General features: G+C 43.3%; 1 protein-coding gene across 6 annotated transcripts in view; it reads left to right on the top strand.

Moving 5' to 3' along the window:
- Positions 1 to 23,924, top strand: part of STN1 (STN1 subunit of CST complex) — a 67,115-nt gene that overhangs the window by 34,161 nt on the left and 9,030 nt on the right. For all 6 annotated transcript variants that reach the window (XM_056529173.1, XM_056529171.1, XM_056529170.1 and 3 more), the window contains 4 exons: positions 2,984 to 3,079; positions 5,467 to 5,538; positions 13,624 to 13,788; positions 21,179 to 21,308. In XM_056529173.1, the coding sequence (XP_056385148.1) occupies positions 2,984 to 3,079; positions 5,467 to 5,538; positions 13,624 to 13,788; positions 21,179 to 21,308 (463 nt within the window). The remainder of the gene's footprint in view (positions 1 to 2,983; positions 3,080 to 5,466; positions 5,539 to 13,623; positions 13,789 to 21,178; positions 21,309 to 23,924) is intronic.

Below are 23,924 nucleotides of genomic sequence, written 5' to 3'. Positions count from 1 at the left end.
TATCCGTATATACTACTATATACACCGCAGGAGAAATGCTAGTACAGGCTTCCAGTATCTGTATACACTGCTATATACTACTATATACACCGCAGGAGAAATGCTAGCACAGGCTTCCAATATCCGTATACACTGCTATATACTACTGTATACACCGCAGGAGAAATGCTAGTACAGGCTTCCAGTATCCGTATACACTGCTATATACTACTATATACACCGCAGGAGAAATGCTAGTACAGGCTTCCAGTATCCGTATACACTGCTATATACGCCGCAGGAGAAATGCTAGCACAGGCTTCCAGTATTCGTAGTTTCAGGTGCTGCACATCACGTATCTTCATAGCATAAACAATTGCCTTCAGATGACCCCAAAGATAAAAGTCTAAGAGGGTCAGATCGGGAGACCTTGGGGGCCAATCAACTGGATATGCGAAATTGCTACATGATTATGTGTTTCCCTCTTTATGCACTGAAGCTGGCACGTTCCCTGAGTTTTTCCAGCAAGATGGTGACCACCACATTATGGGTGTCAGGTCCGAGCATTCCTAGATAAACAGTCTCCTGGAAAGTGGATTGGTCATCGTGGGCCAGTTGAATGGCCCCCAAGGTCTCCAGGTCTCCAGAAGAAATTAGCTTAGTTTTTCTATTGCTGGATAACCTCTTTAAAGGGGTTATCCAGGAAAAAAACTTTATATATATATATATATATATATATATATATATATATATATACTTATCAACTGGCTCCAGAAAGTTAAACAGATTTGTAAATTACTTCTATTAAAAAATCTTACTCCTTTCAGTACTTATGAGCTTCTGAAGTTAAGTGCTCTATGATGACACCTGTCTTTGGAACCGCACAGTTTAGAAGCAAATCCCCATAGCAAACCTCTTTTAAACTGGGCGGTTCCCGAGACACTTGACATCATAGAGCACTTAGAGAAGAACAACCTTAACTTCAGAAGCTCATAAGTCAACGGCTGTCCGGGCATGCTGGGAGTTGTAGTTTTGCAACATCTGGAGGTTCGCAGGTTGGAGACCACTGCTCTATACTGTACGCTATGCCCTGGCTGCAAAAAATAAACAAAATAAACATTAACTCACCTCCCCTTGGTCCGGTACCGGCCTCACTTGTTTCCTGGGGATGGGAGCCGTCAGCCTATCACCAGCCGCAGCGATGTTCCGCTTCAGCCGGAGGCGGAACATCGCTGCGGCCAGTGATAGGCTGACAGCTCTCCTACGTTCCGGTCCCCTGCGTAAGGCCGACGTAGGTGCGTTAAAGTTTATTTTGTTTATCTTTTGCAGCCCGGGCCTAGGGATACAGCACAGTATAGAGAGTGTCAGCGCCAGCAGCTGCAACAAACAGGATGAGGAGGGCAGCGCTTGTGGGTGATATGTGAGTATTTACCCCGATGGGGAAGTGGGCTGATAATTAATATGGGGATTGGGGGGGGCAGTAAATATCGTTATATACCATGGAACCGCCAAAAGTTTTAAAATTACCGTGATACACACATTTGGCCATACCGCCCAGCCCTACTGCCCTTTGTAAATCTGGCCATGAATATAAGGTGAATTAAAGGGTACCTTTCCTCAAAAAAAACTTTTGATATATTATAGATTAATGTATGCAGAATAACTTTCCAATAGCATGTTATTAAAAAATATGCTTCTTTCTATTTAATTTTCCACTTTGACAAAATGACCACTAGGGGTCTCCCTACCAGTCCTTTTTTTATAGATTTCAGACTCATGCTGGAGTCCTAAATCTCAGACTGCAGCCGAGACACAGACAAACTCGCTGGCAGGGAGCAGTGCTGAGCTTATCTGTGTCCCGGATACAGCCTGAGATTTAGGACTCCAGCATAAGTCTGAAATCTATAAAAAAAAAAGGACTGGTAGGGAGACCCCTAGTGGTCATTTTGTCAAAGTGGAAAATTAAATAGAAAGAAGCATATTTTTTAATAACATGCTATTGGAAAGTTATTCTGCATACGTTAATCTATAATATATCAAAAGTTTTTTTGATGAAAGGTACCCTTTAATTCAGTGGGATTGACTAACTCTCTCCAGGGCATGTGGGCAAGTTTGAGGCCGGGTTTAGTGTGCACACTAAGACAATCCGAATGTAAAAGGGAATTGGCAGACATATACAGCTTTCTGCCAGAGGCTGGGGAAGCCTAGGGTCACGTCACTCTTATTTATTAGAATTAATACGAAGTTGGGGGATCAACATGAATGGGGACTCTTGTTTTGGGATAGTAGTTGTGGTGAAAGGATCTATCAATTTGAAAGAAGAGATCGCAGACGGCACTCACGGAAACAGCAAGAAGTTTAATTCGGGAGACCGGTTTCGCGCTACACAGAGCGCTTACACGTGACCTCTGACATCAATTAACCCTTCCCCCTTAAATACATACACCAGGTAATACAAAAATAGAAAACTAGACATTACAGGGTTAAAAGCACAAATATAGTGTGTGGTATAGAGAGACTAGCATTAGTATTTACTAATTAGCTATAACAGCGCCTAAAACTGTGTAACACTAACGGAGGTAATGCATAGTATTTAAAACGCTAGGTGTGAACATAGATCCTATGCTAACAACATCCACCTGCACTATGGAAATACATTAAAATCCTCCCGTAGGTTTAATCCTAGTGGTCCTATGGCGTCTGTAAGTATAATCATTTCAGATTCTTTTTGTAACAATAATTTGTGTCTATCTCCACCAAATTTTAAGGGCGCAACTGTTTTTAATCCTAGGAATTTTAAATCTTCAATTTTGTTATTGTGTTTATATTTCATATGTTCTATTACTTTTGGGCAGCCTTTTCCAGTAGTGAGTGAACGAAAGTGTTCCCTAATTCTTTTATGCAAAGGTCTATCAATACCTCTAGGTCCTTGTAACCAATGCACTCCTGCTACTTGCCATCAAACTCCACAGATTTATGCTAACCCATATTTGTATCCTGACAGGAATCTTTTTCTACAATGGTCATCCCATCAAACAAGTGGATATTTTAGGAACTGTTGTCAGTGTCAGAGAGAAGGAAGCGTTCTACAGCTATGGAGGTATTTTACTTATTCCTCTTTAAATACTAAAACTATTTTGTGGGGTTTTTGTTTCTGGATGAAAAGATACACATGTAAAATGATCAATTTATTACCGTATACCATAAATCAGTTGTATTCCTATGTATGTGATGTAGTTTTGCAATGACTGGCTGGCCATAGTATTCAGTATCCTTTATATGTTAGAACAAGACATATAAGGCATTATATATACTTATACTTACCTGGTCCTGTCTACGGTGGCTGTAATCCCGCCCCCTCAGGGTGATTGACAGTTCTGGCATGGCCACGACTTCGCTTTGCACCATCTGTTTAGAGATTAGTCTGTTGACACAGGCTGTCAATCACGCTGAGGGGGCAGGATTACAGCCAGAAAAGACAAATAAATCAATATGTGGGGGCCATTGTAATAATAAAATGGCAACTAGGTGTCGGGTCCACCTGAGAGGGGACTCCTCTATTGGCCTATAACTAATAGGGCCCATGAAGAGGTATGAGCACTCTATTGGTGTGTATAATTTGACTTATCATATACACTAGGAGAACACAAAAGGTAGCTAGCACTGCCGTGTGTGAATACAGTCAAATGACGGGCAGGTGAGGATACCCCGGTGGCGCTGCACGCTTAGAACTAGAGAGCTTCAATACAAATTCACAAGAAAGAAAGAAAAAAAAAAGCGGAGCACTCACCGTTTGTAATGTAGAACCGGTTACTTCGGATCCATATGTTCACAGGACCTAGCAGGGAAGGGAGGCGGATTGGCTAAAGGGGAGTTCAGACGCCAGGCCATGCTCCGTATCACGCCATCAGGCGCTTCGTCAGGCCGCTCAGCGGCCTGACGAAGCGCCTGAAGGCGCGATACGGACCGTTAAGGTCCCGTGAACATATGGATCCGAAGTAACCGGTTCTACATTACAAACAGAGAGCGCTCCACTTTTTCTTTCTTGTGAATTTATAATTTGACTTATGTTTATTGTCAATCCTTAGGGACTTCCTTCAATGAGGGAGGGAGTGCTCAGTCAATGAATAGCCTGGAAGTAGCATCTTCCCTTGTCTAACTGGGATCGGCTTTTTATAGAAATATGATCTTTATTACTACAAGAAATAGTGACCTGAGGAGAAGTTGGGAACATATATTTGCTTGATTACCCAAACAATACATCCTTTCTCATTCTTTCATTTCTTTTACCACCCTCCTGTGGGCCACGTGCCAAGACGCCCCACCCATCTCCTTCCTCCTACTCTGACTGACGCCAACTAATGGATCAGCTTCCTCCCCCGGCTTCTCTTAGATTGATAAGAGGGCATAGCCTGCTGGACCAAGCAAATGTACAAAAAGATATCCAAAGTCCGTATGTAATAGATATATTGTTGTGTCTATACATCCAATAGCAGCCGCTAGATGCCAAGTGTGATGCTGGCATCTAATGTTTTTGGTTATTTTCTAGTCTAGGAGGTGATTATTATACAGTTGTCCCTCAAGTTACAATATTAATTGGTTCCGGGACGACCATTGTATGTTGAAACCAGTGTATGTTGAGACCAGAACTCTATGGAAACCTGGTAATTGGTTCTAAAGGCCCAAAATGTCATCCAAAAATAGGAAAAAAGTGAGGATTAAAGAAAAATAAGTAGATCACTAATATAGATAAAGCAATTTCTTACATATAAAAGTAAGAAAGATCTGCTGGGAGCTGTAATCACTGTCTATGTCAGTGTTTCCCAAGTAGGGCGCCTACAGTTGTTGCAAAACTACAACTCCCAGCATGCCCGGACAGCCAAAGGCTGTCCGGGCATGCTGGGAGTTGTAGTTTTGCAACAGCTGGGGGCACCCTGCTTGGGAAACACTGGTCTATGTAGAGGAAAGGAACTTCCTTGGGGTCCTGTACAGTACACACAGTATCCTAAAAAAGTAACATGGAGTCGCCTTCACCTGGTGTCCAAAGGAGCAGGTAACCCTGGTACAGGTAAAGTGTACAGAACATGTAATACCTCTCTGTACTGTAGGGGGCGGTACCAGACAACCAGTCAGTGCATGCACTTCAGTAATACAGGTGTTTAACCAGTGAATGCCCATTCTGATTGGTCGGTTCTTTCAGCCATTGACACATTTCACAGATCTGGACTGTCTGTACATTGTATGTGGAGTCTGGTTTCAACTTACAATGGTCCAGAAACTATTGTATGTTGAGGCCATTGTAAGTTTAGGGATCACTGTATTTACATTTGGACATGCTGGGAGTTGTAGTTTTGTGACAGCTGGCGACATCCTGGCTTGGAAACACTGGTCTAGACGTATCCTTAGTGTGTCCACCCTGCTTGCCAGTACCTGGTACAATAACATTGTCTTTTATGTCTTTCCTTGTGTTTTTCCACTCTCATACAGTGGACGACAGCTCCGGGGTGATTAATTGTACATGCTGGAAATCCTCTGGGCCAAAATGTCTGTCTTCTTCAGGTAAGACTTCACTTGTAGTTATTAATGAGAATAACTTGTTACCTGTATTGACCCTCTCAGTTCAGGAACAAAGCATGATGGGTTGTTTTTTAAACTGTAAATGGCAATTCATTCCCCCGATGGTGCCATGGGCAGCCACCTACTCCTCCTAAACCCCCATTCTGGCCCAGATAAGTGTCAGTTTAGAATATAAAAATCTGCTGATGATATCCATCCTACTAAACAAATCATCCGGGTGTTTACACTCCCTTCCTTTATTCAAAGTAGTTCCCTGACAAACCTTATGTATTCAGTAATGTTTGACTTGTCACTAGGAAGAAAATAGCTGCTTTGACCTTGGTAAAGACAGAAATATTTGCATAGGAACTTACTGTGAGGGCACAAGTGTACATTATATGATGGGGATGACACTGCGTCTTCCCTTAAATGGGCACTGTCACCAACTTTATTTTTTGATATGTTGTAGTACTTATGTAGTACAACATATCTCTAATATATTGTCATTATCATTTTTTTTGATTATCAGGGTGAAATTTACATTTGAAAACCGGCCACTAGGGGTCACCCTCCCAGTGGCCGGCTGCAGCCTGGCGTGACTTCACGCCTGAAAAAGGACAGATTTTGGCCTGGCAATCAGTCCTTTTTCATTTAGGCTGCTCTCACTCCCTGCCTGTCAATCAGACAGGCGGGAGCGAGCGCATTGGCTCCCCGGCCACTGGCTGGGAGGCTTCTCCTCCCGCACATGTCGCCGCCGCCGCTGTCCCTGCACGCCCGCTGCTGGACTCTGCAGGTATCAGAACGGAGGGAACTGGGTATGCGGGGCGGGGGGTTTGTGATGGAGGGAACGGGATATGCGGGGGGGGGGGGGGGGTTTGTGATGGAGGGAACGGGCTATGGGGGTTTGACAGAGAGAACGGGCTAGTGCCGTAGCGCCGCATGGCACTAACTTATAGTTTATCTACACGGGGCCTCCAGCTGTTTCACTACTACAACATCCAGCATGCCCTGACAGCCAATAGATGTCAGGGCAAGCTGGGATTTGTAGTGGTGAAACAGCTGGAGGCACCCTGTGTAGATTAACTAAGGACCGAAGTGTTGTCCCCAACAGGCATCAGTGATGTGGTGCCTGCTGGGGAAGTCAGCCTGGTAGTGAGCACACTACCAAGCAGACAAAAAGTTATTTTTAATATAATAAAAAGAAAAATTAAAAGCAGGGAGGGGGTTAGGGATAGATTGGCAATAGGCAGGGACAGAAAAAAAAATATAGGATGGTGGGAGCTACTCTTTAAAGACAAATCCAAGACTCGGTTGCCATTGGATTAGTACAAGCCCTTCCAAGGTCCACAGATCTTGCCATTTTACCTTCCTAGGTGATTATAGGAAACCCTTTTGAGATCCCCTTCAATGCCACCTTTAAAGGGGTTATACACAAGGTGACTTTAGTACTTACCTGCCAGACAGTAATGGACATGCTTAGGAAGGATCCTTGGTTGTCTTGTGGCTAAATGGCTATGTTGTGCGCTGCTGCTTTCTTTTTGTGAACTGGCTATTACCTGTTGGAGTTCCTGACCTCCAACTACAAGTCCCAGGATCCCTTGTTTGTAAGTGTGAGGTCACTTTTCTCCCTTCTACACCTCAGCAACCCCACCTTACCATGCAGACTATGGGGGAGATTTATCAAAGCCTGTGCAGAGGAAAACTTGCCCAGTTGCCCATAGCAACCAATCAGTTTGCTGCTTTCATTTTTATGAAGGCCTGTGAAAAATGAAAGAAGTGATCTGATTGGTTGCTGTGGGCAACTGGGCAAGTTTTCCTCTGCACAGGGTTTGATAAATCTCCCCCTATGTGTTTTTGTCCTTAACCAACCGAGTCCTCTCTTACAGCGATAATGGCGCAAATTTCACAATACGGTTCTATATCCTACTATCATCTAAACTCTGCAAAAACTCAGGCACTCCCTATACACATGTCATCCGCCTTAGTTGCAAAGCTTCAAACCCAATATTCATTTGACTGGAAGACACATGGAATAGACTACCTAGGGATCATATTAACTCCTTCCCCTCCCCCTTGTTGTCCTTGAATTATGACCGCCTCCTTACTGACATAACAGCAGAACTTAAACGTCTCTCTGCTTATATAATCTCATGGGTCGGTCGCATTGCAACTTTTAATATGTTTATTTTACCCCGCTTCCTTTACCTTTACCGCACCCTTCCCATCCCATTTCCCAGACACTTCTTCACAAAGGCACACTCCATGCTCCCCAGATTTATCTGTTCCAACAAACAACCTTGAGTAGCCAGACACATACTCACCAAGGGCCGTCATTTGGGAGGTCTGGGTCTGCCTGACTTGCACAGATATTATAAAGCCACCTTAGTTTCAATGCTGCGGGAATGGTAGCAAGGCCCCTCCTCTATACCTTGGATCCACATAGAGAGCATGATGGCACATGGATCTCTTGTTTGTGCCATTCGACTCAGTGTCGGGGACTCAGAGCCCCACGATGTCGGCCTCCTTGGAGGCATGGACGTCCATCCACAAATTAGCTGATGGAGATTATCAAATACCTCTGGGGTCTATGCCGTTCACATACCTCAGAGCACTTCTCCCCCACACAGATTTAAGACTCTGGTCTGGGAGCAGCATGGACACCATTGGAAACCTTTATGAGTCGGACGTTCTATCCACATTTCAGTCGTTGAGTGGTCGGCTATCCCTCCCTCCTTCTGAATTTTTTAAATGCCTCCAAATATGTCATGCTATACAGGGATTGACAGTGTCGGGTCTAAAAGCAGATAGAACTCTATTCCTTTACCTATCAAGTTCTCAAAAGGGTTTGAAGCCAATATACACCCTTAGCATACAACCCATCCACTTTGTTAAAACTCATCCCCTGAGGAGCTGGGACGGGGAGTTTGCCTTGAGTCTGACGGCTCAGGATTGGCTCGGTTCTTTTCAAATGATTCAGCGACACCTAAAATTTTCCTCCCAAATAGAATCAGTCATGAAAACAATACTCAGATGGTATAATACACTAGATAGGTTGGTGTACATGTAGTGCTGGGCGGTATACCGGTTCACACTATATTGGTGTGTTTTTTATGTAAGATATGAATTTTTCCCTATACTGCAATACCGGTCAGGCCCCACCCCCCCTTGAATGAATGAACTATCAGCCGCAGCGCTGTCCCCACATTGGGGAACTAATCATGTTACCCACAGGTGCTGCTCTCCTCCTCCTGTGAGCTGCGGCACTGGAAATGAATGAGTTGTGAGCCGCGGGCACAGGACTTCTGTTCGGAGAACGGAAGCTGTCACCTTCCCCTGCAAGCTCAGAAAGCCAGTGGGCCGTGGGCGCTGCAGAACTTCTGATCAGATGCTCTGCAGCGCCCGCAGCCCACTCGCTTTCAGTGCTTGCAGGGGAAGGTAAAAGCTTCTGTTCTCCATCCTGCGCCCGCGTATCACAGTTCATTCATTTCCAGCGCCGCTGCTCACAGGAGGAGAAGGAGAGTAGCGTCTGCGGGTAACATGATTAGTCACCAGATATAGGGACAGCGCTGCGGCTGATAGTTCATGACCTGGACTCTTCAGTTGACGTTATTGTTGATGAGGGTCAACCTTCTTCCCTAGATCCCAAGACCATGGGAGCCTTTACGTGTATTTTTTGGGTGATGGCTAAGACCTTATTACTCAGATATTGGAAGACAGCAAACCTAGCGTCCACTCGAAAGGTGATTTCTGAAATAAATCTAACTATGGCATATGAAAAGGTAATCTCCTTAGGTAATAATTCATTTAAGCAATTTACGGTAAAGTGGCAGCCGTGGCTGATGTCTCCCTACTGTACACCCCTTAAATTTCTATTATGTGGATTTGAGACTTACCTAGACCCCCTCTCCAGAACATATTACACCCTCTCCCACTCGCCCCTCCTCCTCACCTTGCCCATTCAATACGGGACCTGGACTATTTGGCCTTTCCCCTGGCTTCTTCATTTATGTTATTCCTATCTGTTAACTGTATGCTCAGTATGGATACCCACTCATTCTCACGTCTACCAAGCTCATTACATATTTAGCCAATAGCTTTTCATTTTAGAACTGTCACCTGTTCGTCGGATATACCCGGCTGTTTGGTTTTGTATGTGTTTCTAAAATGATATAATTCAATAAAAAAAACTATTGAACCGAAATACAGTCAGGCTCCCTTTGATGTAATATTATATATATCCCTAGTGATGTAATATTTCGAGCTGCAGTGCAATTGGGAAAAGCTAAGCCGATACTCATTTTGTATGCCGATAAAAATGGACATCGGGGCAAAGATCACATAAGCATTGTAAAACCAGCCATCAAACCCAGGTACAGACACTATATTATCAACTACACTAACTTTACAGCCCCTGTAGCATAGTCAAATAAAAGAAAAACCTGTAAGACAAGTACTTGGACACTTCCCCTGATTTACAACCACTAGATTCACAATACATCGGAGTATATAAAAGTGCCCCTATATACGGAATGGCCAGAGCTGCCATATTCACACTATATCTCGCTTGCTTCCGTAAGACAACATTGGTTATACATATGGGTTATAACTTCCCCTGCCATAACACTCTTGTATTTTCTTTTTAATAGGAAAGAGCAATGGCAATGTTTAGCCTATGACACCGCCCTGGTAGAGCCATGTTTATATATGGATATACTTTAATACAGTCAGTCCCTAGATAAATAGTGCTGAATTATGCTTGGATACATTGCTCACACCTCTATGTAGTGCCTATTTACTGCTTTAGAGACCATTGATTCTTAGAGTTATAGAATCCAAACGTAATCTTACCATACCCAGAGAATGCCAAAATCTGCACATATACAGCTAAATAGTGCGCATACCGCCATATTCAGCCAACATGGTAATAACGCTTCTAAAAGATACCATGCCTTGTCTACATGGAGGCGACACAGTGCCTAACTGTGCACACATTGACCAAAACAGTGCCCAGTGAGTGTGGCGCACAGACAGCCAAAGATGTGCGTGAAAATATTTTTATTTAACCAAAATCCCCAGCCTAATAACAAAAAACCCTCCCTAGTAGCCTCCAATTTCGGTGCCTGGTCTTTGGTGAACTTCCCTGTAATGAAGCTGCACTGAGCAGGGCCGCTCCGATAGTCACTGACTGAGGAGGGACATGGCTGCGGGACATCTTTTATTGGTCATGCACTTCTAATAAAAATAACAGAGCAATAAAAAAGATGTTGCAAATTGTTACTTTATAGGTAATACAAGGACTTACTAAAACAGAAAGGTCAGGAGAGGCCAAAGGTCATCTGTAACATTCCCCCCAAGCTATCACTTACCTCCCCCCAAGCTATCCCCATGTAATGTACTTGCTTGTACTGTATATGAGCTATGCTGCCCTCTACTGACAGAAGATTGTACAAGGCATATCATTTTACTAAACAGAGTATTTCTGACTCTTAATAAGGCTGTATTCACATCACGTTTTTGCAATACAGTTCCCGTATCAGGTTTTTGATGAAAAACTGATTCCTCAGATTCCTACTAAACTGTAACAAAACGTATGTACAAATTTTAATCCGTATACGGTTTGAAAAAATGATGTCCGGTTGCATCTGTTTTTTAAGAAAAAAACATATAAGTTTTTAACTTTTCACTCCATTATGAATAAAGTTTCACTTGTTTGATTGAAATTCCAAGAAAAAAAATGCAAAGTCAAAAACCGTATGGTGAAAACTGTATGGAACCGTACGCACGTACAGTTCTGTATGGTTCCCATTGACTCCCATGTTAAAAAATACTGTATACAGTTTTTCACCCGGACCAAAAACCGTGGTAGGGTACAGTTTTGGGTACGGGGAAAAAATCTAACAAAACCGTACAAGACGCAAAACGGATGCAACCGGATGCATCGTTTGGTATACGGTTTTCAATGGAGAGTCAGTGCATACGGTTTTCAATGGAGAGTCAATGCATACGGTTTTCAATACGGTTCCGTATGGTTTTCAAATTGAAAATGTATATGAGAACTGCAAAAACGTGGTGTGAATGCAGCCTAAGAGACTATAACCCGTCTGTCCCACTGTATGAAGGAAATAAGGAAGGGATGCACCGTACCATAATATGCCATGTCCTTCAGACATTTATACTTTGCAATATTGTTTGTAACTTTGTCCTTTTTTTTTCGTTTTTTTTAACGCTTCTTAAGAAAGCCTTCAGGGCTTCAAAGAGTTTACTAGATCTAGTATCACTACCAACCTATTTTGCTTCTCATGACCATTCTAGTTTTCATCATTATCTTTGTTAAACTTTGTTAGTGAGTGTGAGAGCTTTATTTATTTATTTTTGTAAGGTACAACCTCATTTACATCACGTTTGGTGCCTCCAAGACACGGATATGTCGAGAAAATGTCAAAATGACCGGGATATCTGTGTACGCACTGGCATGGGCCCCGTTAATTTCAATGGCCCGAGTTTAGTCAGCTAGTGACTACGTTGGGGTCATTTTCCCAATGTATCCGAGTTTTGTCTCGGACTCAAAATTGCTTCATGCCGTGTTTGAACCAAGTCAAAACTTGAAATGACCCGAACGTAGTCACTAGCTGACTACACTTGGGTCATTAAAATAAGTGGGGCCCGGGCCTGTGCTATCTATAGATATATGTATATAGTGTATACAGAAGAAGACGTCCACTTACCTCCCTCGCTCCTGTCCCGCCCAGGTCCATGTAGCTCCACCCCCTCCAGCTGTTGCAAAACTACAACTCCCAGCATGCCCAGACAGCCTTTGGCTGTCTGGGCATGCTGGGAGTTGTAGTTTTGCAACAATTGGAGGCTCTCTGTTTGGGAAGACATTGCATTATGGGCGCTCTCCCGAGCTGAGAGCGACAAAAATGTACTAACCCATTTTGTGTGTTTTTTTTTTTAACACACAAAATAAGTGGGGCCCGGGCCTGTGCCCTGGTCACTTTTTGCCTGGCATCTAAGAGGTTAAACATGAAATTCTACTTTTCCAGACCAACACATTGGCAGAATTTGGGAGCTTAATCTCTAATTTTTAGTAGATATGCCAGGATTCCCGGATTGAAACAGGAATAGAATGTAGATTGCAGGGTTCAATCCCCAAAATATTATTTTTTACTGTTGCATTTTTAAGAATCTCCAGCCTTCATAAACTGTAATGTATCTTTGTCCTGTATAGGCCAATACAATTGTCTGTGTTGTATAAGCCAAGAATAAAGCCACATCTTAAAGGGGTACTCCAATGGAAAACATGTTTTATTAAAAGGGTTCTCTGGTGCTTATACATCTTATCCCCTATCCAAAGGATAGGGGATAAGATGCCTGATCGGGGGAGTGCCGCCGCTGGGGACCCCCGTGATCTTGCACGTGGCACCCCGTTTGTAATCAGTCCCCGGAGCGAGTTCGCTCCGGGTATGATTAGCGGCGACCACAGGGCCGACGGCGTGTGACGTCACGCCTCCGTCCCCGTGTGACGTCACACTCCACCCCTCAATGCAAGCCTACTGGAGGGGGGGGTGATAGCCGGAACCGGAAGAAGCGTGGATAACGCGAAACGGTGCTGTTGTTCCTGACAGCCGCTCCTAGTCTCCTTGCCAGGAGCAGCTCCCCCTCCCTGCACCCGGGTGTTTTTGATATTGTTTCTTATGGAACTCTGAAGACGCTAATAAAGCATATCCATTTTTCTACGGCATGGTGAGTGCGGACATCATTTCCTTCTTCTATTGCGAATTTACAAATATGTTTAACTTTCTGGCACCGGTTGATTTAAAAGAAAATGTTTTCCAGTGGAGTACCCCTTTAAATGTGATGCATGCTTTAAAGTGCAGCATTAAAAGTTGCATCTTGTATGATGTCGAATTACTAAACCGGCTTTGGCCATATGCCAGACTATTGTAAAAATCTAAGAATGAACAAAAATGTTATGTAAAACAACATAAGAAGGTAGAATTGGGGTCACAGCAGCAGAATGATCTGTGTTATGTCTTTAGTCTTGCAGGAGACTTTACACTTACTTTGATCTTGTGCATTTGTTTTTAGTGGATCAGAAAAGTACATCAAAAGCAAAGGATCTCGATGGATTTATGCAAGAGCTGTACCGACAGGAGAGCAGACAGGCCAAGATGGAAATTGGGGAGGTCATCAGAGTCCGGGGTTACATCAAGGTCTTTAGGAATCAGAGGGAGGTGGTCGCCTCGGTGTTCTGTAAGTGAAGTCTCCTTTTTTTTAAATCAGATCATTTTTATTGAAGCTTTTTAAACACAAAAATAAAGTAATAAACCTACACCCACCGCCCACTGCCCGACCACCTCTCCCCCCACCCCAGGAACTCCCACCCCCCAAAACACACAATCCGTCTCAACCCCACCACCCTGATATACCAGGCTATTAAAGGGGCACTGGTGCCAGAATGTGAAACAGATTTACATAGTTACATAGTTACATAGTTAGTACGGTCGAAAAAAGACATATGTCCATCAAGTTCAACCAGGGAATTAAGGGGTAGGGGTGTGGCGCGATATTGGGGAAGGGATGGGATTTTATATTTCTTCATAAGCATTAATGTTATTTTGTTCCATAAATGTATCTAATCCTGTTTTAAAGCTGTTAATTGTTCCTACTGTGACCAGTTCCTGAGGTAGACCGTTCCATAAATTCACAGTCCTCACGGTAAAGAAGGCGTGTCGCCCCTTGAGACTAAACTTTTTCTTCTCCAGACGGAGGGAGTGTCCCCTCGTCCTTTGGGGGGGTTTAACCTGGAACAGTTTTTCTCCATATTTTTTGTATGGGCCATTAATATACTTATATACGTTTATCATATCCCCCCTTAAACGTCTCTTCTCAAGACTAAACAATTGTAACTCCTTTAATCGCTCCTCATAGCTAAGATGTTCCATGCCCCATATTAGTTTAGTCGCGCGTCTCTGCACCCTTTCCAACTCCGCAGTGTCCCTTTTATGGACAGGTGCCCAAAACTGAACAGCATATTCCAGGTGAGGCCGTACCAATGCTTTATAAAGGGGGAGTATTATGTCCCTGTCCCTTGAGTCCATGCCTCTTTTTATACATGACAATATCCTGCCGGCTTTGGAAGCAGCAGCCTGACATTGCATGCTATTCTGTAGTCTGTGATCTACAAGTACACCCAGATCCTTCTCTACCAGTGACTCTGCCAGTTTAATCCCCCCTAAGACATACGATGCATGCAGGTTATTAGTACCCAGATGCATAACTTTACATTTATCCACATTGAACCTCATTTGCCAAGTGGATGCCCAGACACTTAGTCTATCCAAGTCATCTTGTAACCTATACACATCCTCTATAGACTGTACCGTGCTACAAAGCTTGGTGTCATCTGCAAAGATAGAAACAGAGCTGTTAATACCATCCTCTATATCATTGATAAATAAATTAAACAACAGCGGGCCCAGTACTGAACCTTGGGGTACACCACTAATTACCGGGGACCAATCAGAGTACGAATCATTGACCACCACTCTCTGGGTACGATCCATGAGCCAGTGTTCAATCCAGTTACAAACTAAAGTTTCCAAGCCCAAGGACCTTAACTTACCTGTCAGACGTCTGTGAGGGACAGTATCAAACACTTTAGCAAAATCCAGAAACACTATATCCACAGCCATTCCTCTGTCAAGGCTTCTACTCACCTCTTCATAAAAGCAAATTAGATTGGTTTGACAACTTCTATCCTTAGTAAACCCATGCTGGCTATCACTTATAATACAATTATCCCCTATGTATTCCTGTATGTAATCCCTTATAAGTCCTTCAAACAATTTACCCACAATGCATGTTAAACTTACCGGTCTATAGTTTCCTGGGGAAGACCTAGAGCCCTTCTTGAAGATTGGCACCACATTCGCCTTGCGCCAGTCCCTTGGCACAATACCAGACACCATAGAATCTCTAAATATCATGAACAGGGGTACAGATATTACTGAACTTACCTCTCTAAGAACTCTTGGGTGTAGTCCATCCGGCCCTGGGGATTTGCTTACATTTATATCACTTAACTTACCTTGTACCATCTCTACATTAAGCCAGCTCAGTACATTACATGATGTGTTACCAGCACTGACCTGGCCAATGTCAGCTCCTTTTTCCCTAGTATATACAGAACTAAAGAACCCATTCAGTAGCTCCGCCTTCTCTTGATCGCCTGTGACAACCTCCCCATTATCATTATTAAGGGGTCCTACATGCTCTGTCCTTTTTTTTTTTGCATTTATATATCTAAAAAAATATTTAGGATTAGTTTTGCTTCCTTTGGCCACCTGTCTCTCATTTTGAATTTTTGCTGTTTTTATTACATTTTTACAGATTTTATTAAGCTCTTTGTACTGTTTAAATGTTATCGCTGACCCATCAGATTTGTATTTTTTGAAGGCAATTTTTTTGTTGTTTATTGCTCTTTTAACATCATGTGTCAGCCATGTAGGATTTAATTTTAATCGTTTATATTTGTTCCCCTTTGGTATATATTTAGCTGTATAGTTATTTAGAGTTGATTTAAAGATGTCCCATTTACCTTCTGTATCAGTATTTGAGAACACCTCCCCCCAGTCTATGTCCTGTAGTGCAGCCCTCAGCCCAGGGAAGTTTGCCTTTTTAAAGTTATATGTTTTTGCCTTCCCCGCCTGTCTTTGTTTTCTACATTTTAAGTCAAAAGTAACTATATTGTGGTCGCTATTACCAAGGTTTTCCCGCACAGTTACATTACCAATCAGCTCTGCGTTGTTGGAAATGATCAGATCCAACAAGGCATCACTTCTTGTTGGGTCCTCCACAAACTGGCCCATAAAATTATCCTGCAATAAATTTAGGAATTGTCGCCCCTTTGTAGTTTTAGCCAACCCCGGACCCCAATCTATATCTGGATAGTTAAAATCTCCCATTATTACCACTGTACCTGCCCGGGCGGCCCTCTCTATTTGTTTATGAAGCCGACCTTCTATCTCTTCAGTGATATTAGGGGGTCTGTAGATTACCCCAAATATTATTTTTTCAGTATTTCCCTCCTTTTGTAATTCTACCCACAGTGATTCCACCTCCTCAGAATCATCACACCCTATGGCATCGTTCACATTGACTTTCATACCACTTCTTACATACAGACAGACTCCACCACCTTTTCTGTTCATTCTATCCTTGCGAAACAATGTAAACCCCTGCAGATTGACAGCCCAGTCATGCGAGGAGTCCAGCCATGTCTCAGTGACCCCAACTATATCAATATGTTCCTCCAGTATCAAGGCCTCAAGCTCCCCCATTTTATTTGCTAGGCTTCTGGCATTTGTGAACATACACTTTACATTTCCATCCTTTACTTCTATTAAAAAAAAAATCTTAATCCTTCCAGTACTTATTAGCTGCTGAATACTACAGAGTACATTTTTTTTCTTTTTGGAACACAGTGCTCTCTGCTGACATCCCGAGCACAGTGCTCTCTGCTGTCATCTCTGTCCATTTTCGGAACTGTCCAGATTAGCATATGTTTGCAATGGGGATTTTCTCCTACTCTGGACAGTTCTTAAAATGGACAGAGATGTCAGCAGAGAGCACTGTGCTCGTGAGTGATGATGTCAGCAGAGAGCTCTGTGTTCCAAAAAGAAAATAATTTCCTCTGTAGTATTCAGCAGCTAATAAGTACTGGGAGGATTAAGATTTTTTTAATAAAAGTAATTTACAAATCTGTTTCACTTTCTGGCACCAGTTGATTTAAAAAAAAAAGTTATCCACCGTAATACCCCTTTAACCTCTTAAGGACCCAGCCATTTTACACCTTAGGACCCGGCCATTTTTTGAACATCTGACCACTGTCACTTTAAACATTAATAACTCTGGAATGCTTTTAGTTATCAATCTGATTCCGAGATTGTTTTTTCGTGACATATTCTACTTTAACATAGTGGTAAAAAAAAATTGTAACTTGCATCCTTTCTTGGTGAAAAATGTGAAAATTTTATGAAAAATTTGAAAATTTAGCATTTTTCTAACTTTGAAGCTCTCTGCTTGTAAGGAAAATGGATATTCAAAATATTTTAATTTTTTTTCCACATATACAATATGTCTACTTTATGTTTGCATCATAAAATTGATGAGTTTTTACTTTTGGAAGACACCAGAGGGCTTCAAAGTTCAGCAGCAATTTTCCAATTTTTCACAAAATTTCCAAACTCACTATTTTTCAGGGACCAGTTCAGGTTTGAAGTGGATTTGAAGGGTCTTCATCTTAGAAATACCCCACAAATGACCCCATTATAAAAACTGCACCCCCCAAAGTATACAAAATGATATTCGGTCAGCCTTTTAACCCTTTAGGTGTTTCACAGGAATAGCAGGAAAGTGAAGGAGAAAATTCACAATCTTCATTTTTTACACTCGCATGTTCTTGTAGACCCAATTTTTTAATTTTTACGAGGGGTAGAAGGAGAAAATGTATACTTATATTTGTAGCCCAATTTCTCTCGAGTAAGCACATACCTCGTATGTCTATGTAAAGAGTTAGGTGGGCGCAGTAGAGGGCTCAGAACCGAAGGAGTGACAAGGGGATTTTGGAGAGTACGTTTTTCTGAAATGGTTTTTGGGGGGCATGTTGCATTTAGGAAGCCCCTATGGTGCCAGAACAGCAAAAAAAAACACATGCCATACCATTTTGGAAACAAGACCCCTTGAGGAACGTAACAAGGATTTAAGTGAGCCTTAATACCCCACATGTGTTTCACGACTTTTGCATATGTAAAAAAAATAAAATAAATTTCACTAAAATGTGTGATTCCCCCCAAATTTCACATTTTTGCAAGGGTTAATAGCAGAAAATACCCCCCAAAATTTGTAACCCCATCTCTTCTGAGTATGGAGGTACCCCATAAGTTGACCTGAAGTGCACTACGAGCGAACTACAATGCTCAGAAGAGAAGGAGTCATATTTGGCTTTTTGAGAGCAAATTTTGCTCGGGGGGCACTTCGCATTTAGGACGCCCCTATGGTGCCAGGACAGCAAAATAACCCCCACATGGCATACCATTTTGGAAACTAGACCCCTTGAGGAACGTAACAAGGGGTACAGTGAGCATTTTCCCCCACTGGTGTCTGTCAGATCTTTGGAACAGTGGTCTGTACAACATTTTTTATTTGCACAGCCCACTGTTCCAAAGATCTGTCAGACACCAGTGGGGGGTAAATTCTCACTGCACCCCTCATTACATTCCGTGAGAGGTGTAGTTTCCGAAATGGGGTCACATGTGTTTTTTTTTTTTTTTTTTGCGTTTGTCAAAACCGCTGTAACAATCAGCCACCCCTGTGCAAATCACCTCAAATGTACATGGTGCACTCTCCCTTCTGGGCTTTGTTGTGCGCCCCCAGAGCACTTTGCGCCCACATATGGGGTATCTCCGTAGTCGGGAGAAATTGCATTACAAATTTTGGGGGCTTTTTTCCCTTTTACCTCTTGTCAAAATGAAAAGTATAGGGCAACACCAGCATGTTAGTGTAAAAAATTTATTTTTTTACACTAACATGCTGGTGTAGACCCCAACTTCACATTTTCATAAGGGGTGAAAAGAGAAAAAGCCCCCCAAAATTTGTTAGGCAATTTCTCCCGAGTACGGCGATACCCCATATGTGACCCTATACTGTTGCCTTGAAATACGACAGGGCTCCAAAGTAAGAGAGCGCCATGCGCATTTGAGGCCTGAATTAGGGATTTGCATAGGGGTGGACATAGGGGTATTCTACCCCAGTGATTCCCAAACAGGGTGCCTCCAGCTGTTGCAAAACTCCCAGCATGCTTGGACAGTCAACGGCAGTCCAGCAATACTGGGAGTTGTTGTTTTGCAACAGCTGGAGGCTCCATTTTGGAAACAGTTGCGTACCAGACGTTTTTCATTTTTATTGGGGAGGGGAGGGGGGCTGTGTAGGGGTATGTGTATATGTAGTGTTTTTTACTTTTTATTTTATTTTGTGTTAGTGTAGTGTAGTGTTTTTAGGGTACAGTCACACGGGCGGGGGGTTACAGCGAGTTTGAGCTGCCGCGCAAAATTTGCTGCATCGCAAACTTGCAGCCTGATACTCACTGTAAGCCCCCTGCCCATGTGAATGTACCCTGTACATTCACAGGGGGGGGGGGCCTCCAGCTGTTGCAAAACTACAACTCTCAGCATGCACAGTCTATCAGTGCATGCTGGTAGTTATAGTTTTGCAACAGCTGGAGGAACACGGGTTGGGAAACACTGAGTTAGGAAACAGACAATGTTTCCCAACCAGTGTGCCACCAGTTGTTGCAAAACCACAACTCTCAGCATTCTCAAACATGCTGGGAGTAGTAGTTCGGCAACATCTTTAGAGCCAGATGTTGCCGAACTACAACTCCCAGCATGCTTGGAGTTGTAGTTTTGCAACATCTGGAGGACTACAGTTTGCAGACCACTAATACAGTGGTTCTCAATCTGTGCCCTTCCAGATGTTGCAAAACTACAACTCCCAGTATGCCCTTACTGTCCAGGCAGCTCTGCCCCACCAACATCCCCCCCCCCCCCCCCGCCGGTTTATCAGCCAAGCGCTGCTCCCCACATTGGGGGACTAATCGTATGGCACCCACGAGCCCATGTTCCCATCCCTAGGACCGCAGCAAGAACAGCGGAGGGACCATGTGGCCGGATCCTTAGCAACGCGGTAACGGAGGACGAAGGAAAGATAAAGTTTGTTTTTTAATATTTGCAGCCCAGGCATTGCCTAGGTCAGTGGTCTTCAACCTGCGGACCTCCAGATGTTGCAAAACTACAACTCCCAGCATGCCCGGACAGCCGATAATACAGCTAGGGCTTATTTTTGGGTTAGGGTGTATTTTTGGGGAAACAGGGTAGCACTGGTAGCACCTTATGGGCACTATTGGTTGAGCCCACTATTTCTCGTTTTTGGCAATAACTAAGACCCATCTCCAGAAGGGTTAAATTTCCTCACCCAGGGGCTCCAGATACCATCAAACTTCCGTTCCACCTTTCTTTTAATGTAGATCCCCTTTTCCTTTCTAACTATAAACTGAACCCGAGCAATCAAATCCGCCACATCCGGAGGAGTAGGCCTAATCCAATTGATCGACCATTGATTGGCACCAGTAAATGTAACTTTGTTATGGGGCTCCCATTGAATTGGAATGTATATGGCTCGAGTAGTTTTCTAATATTGCATTGAAAGGTGGATATCTCCAGACAGAGATTCCGTAGTGTGAATGAGCCCTTAGACCCACAGACACACAGCCATGAAAGGACTTGCAGCTGTAATACGGGCTACAAAAACACTCGTAATACACCTAGGTAAAACCAGTCTAATAAAATGTAGGGAAACCCTAATTACTGTCCCCCACTTTCCCAGAGTTGTGGCCCCCAAGGGCGGCTCCTAGGAGGGACATTTGTGAGTCACTGGCGCTGCAGATTGGTAGGGTTCTTCCAGATCAGTGGGGTCCTGTTCTTGTCACCCCTGTGATCATACATCTTATCCCCTATCCTTTGGATAGGATAGATGTATAAACCCGGAATACCCCTTTATTAAAAATAAAATCTTTTTATTTTAGATAAAGTGGAAGACCCCACACTGGATGTACAGATCAGCCAGATGCTGGATCTCCCGCACCTTTACAGAAATGTCTATGACAAGCCCTTTATTATCCCAGATCACCTGAGGGATCCATCCCATGGAATCTCGTAAGTTTAATGTTTTCTAACCTATTGTTAGAATTCTGCATTTAAATTAGAATTTCCCAAAAAAAATGCTCTTAAAGCAAACCTGTCATATCACAGGAACAAATGCTGATATGTTACTCATTAGGTCATGCAGATGCTTTACATGTCTTTTTATGTGTCTATCTTCTGTATTTGGCTCACAAATTCCTCTGTTCTCCTCATTCTGACATCCACTGCTCTGAAAAGGGGCATGTCTGAGACAAGCACTGAGCCCGCCCTCACCATGCATTCACTTCCTCCCTGATCCTGCTGTGCTGTGCTTGGTCTCTCCATCCACATACTGCAGTCTGATAGACAGGACAGGAGTGAGCACAAAGGATTGATAGTCCCGCCCTCACTCTCTGGAATTAGTCCCCGTCTGTGCTTCAGCTTTGACAAAGATAATGCTGCAGCCGTACAGGGTTGTGTTCTTGATGGTATGGAGACCCCTAAATGTCGTTTTTAAAAGCCATGATTTCTATAAAAAGGAGATCTGAAGCATATTAGAAAGTTTAATGTTTTGCCAAGATGTACAATACAGTGGTCCCTCAAGTTACAATATTAATTAGTTCCAGGATGACCATTGTATGTTGAAACCATTGTAGGTTGAGACCATAACTCTATGGAAACCTGGTAATTGGTTCTGAAGCCACCAAAATGTCATCCAAAAATAGGAAAAGTGAGGATTAAAGAAAAATAAGTAGATAACTAATATAGATAAAGCAAATCCTTACATATAAAAGTAAGAAAGATCTGCAGGGAGCTGTAATCACTGTCTATGTCAGTGTTTCCCAAGCAGGGAGCCTCCAGCTGTTGCAAAACTACAACTCCCAGCATGCCCGGACAGCCAAAGGCTGTCCGGGCATGCTGGGAGTTGTAGTTTTGCAACAGCTGGGGACACCCTGCTTGAGAAACACTGGTCTATGTAGAGGACAGGAGCTTCTTCAGGGTTCTGTACAGTACATGCAATGTCCTAAAAAGTAACATGGAGCCGGCCTTACCTGGTGTCCAAAGGAGCAGGTAACCCTGGTACAGGTAAAGAGTACAGAACATGTAATACCTCCCTGTACTGTAGGGGGCGCTACCAGACATCAGTCAGTGCATACACTTCAGTAATACAGGTGTTTTACCAGTTAATGCCCATTCTGATTGGTCAGTTCTTCCAGCCATTGACACGTTTCACAGATCTAGACTGTCCTTACATTGTATGTTGAGTCTGGTTTCAACTTACAATGGTCCAGAAAAGACCCCCGTATACTGAAAATATTGTATGTTGAGGCCATTGTAAGTTGAGGGATCACTGTACATAAATGTTTTTGATTCTGACAGTTCCCATTTAGGTGTCTGAACAATCATATACAAAAAAGTTTTTTTTTTTAGAACACTCAAAAATCTACAGCAGTGTTTCCCAACCAGTGTGCCTCCAGCTGTTGCAAAACTACAACTCCCAGCATGCCCAGACAGCTGAGAGTTGTAGCTTTGCCACAGCTGGAGGCACACTGGTTTGGAAACACTGATCTACAAAGAAATCTTCATGGGGCTAAAAATAAGTCATTGTCACACAGTCACGTCTCCTGCACTGCCAGTCTGTGTTTATCTGGTCATAGCTATAATCTTCTTTTTAGATCAACGTGATGTTCGAAAACAGTACAGTAATGTGGTGTGTAAATGGAAAGTCATAGACTGAATGCACATGTTCCATCTACTGGAGCAGAACTGAGCTGTGTGAACATGGTCTAATGTAGATGTAAAGAGCAGCTTCCTTTTGACCAGTTCAGGGGAAAAGTACAGTTGACCACAACATTAGAAAACAATGACATTTATTAATTGTAAAAATTGTCTTGGGTTAAACAATCACTTTGGAAATTTATTTTTTATTGCTTATATAATGCAGCATAGGCTATTAGAGAATAATGTAGAGGTGTTTGTGCATGCCTTGTGCTTACCTGTTTTATCTGATGTGGCAGACATAACATAGGCTCAATTTTGCATGTCAATCCATCACTAAAGTGATTCTGTAACGCAGACTACATTCCTCGTGAATCCACCGGCTGAGGATCAGGTGGTTGATCACTCCAGCTCATCATTTTATCAAGCAGCTTGGTGCTGGAGCTCACCCAGATGACCTTATTAGTCTAATACCGTACATACTCGAGTATAAGCTGAGTGAAAACACCCCCCTCGACTTATACTCGAGTGAACTCTCCGCCTGTCAATCCCTTCTCAGTGGTCTTCAACCTGCGGACCTCCAGATGTTGCAAAACTACAACTCTCAGCAAGCCCGGACAGCCATCGGCTGTCCGGGCATGCTGGGAGTTGTAGTTTTGAAACATCTGGAAGTCCGCAGGTTGAAGACCGCTGCCGGGCCTTCGTCATCATCCAGACCCCCCTTTAGTTTTGTACTCACCTCCCCTCGGTGGGAAGGAAGGGTGAGCTGGTCCGGGCCATCTATGCTGCAGGGACCGTCCGGTGGGGAGGGTTAGTCGTTCTGAGCTGTACATCTTCACCAGGAGGCCCTCTTCTCCGCTCCGGGCCGGCCCTGGACTCGCAGGGACGTCCCTGTGCGTCGTCGTCAAGGCGACGTCCCTAGTCCGGGGC

This window comes from Hyla sarda, chromosome 7 (genome assembly GCF_029499605.1).
Source record: "Hyla sarda isolate aHylSar1 chromosome 7, aHylSar1.hap1, whole genome shotgun sequence".
NCBI classification, from domain to species: Eukaryota; Metazoa; Chordata; class Amphibia; order Anura; family Hylidae; genus Hyla; species Hyla sarda.
The sequence above is the reverse complement of the archived record's forward strand: the minus strand, read 5'-3'. Positions and strand labels throughout refer to the sequence as shown.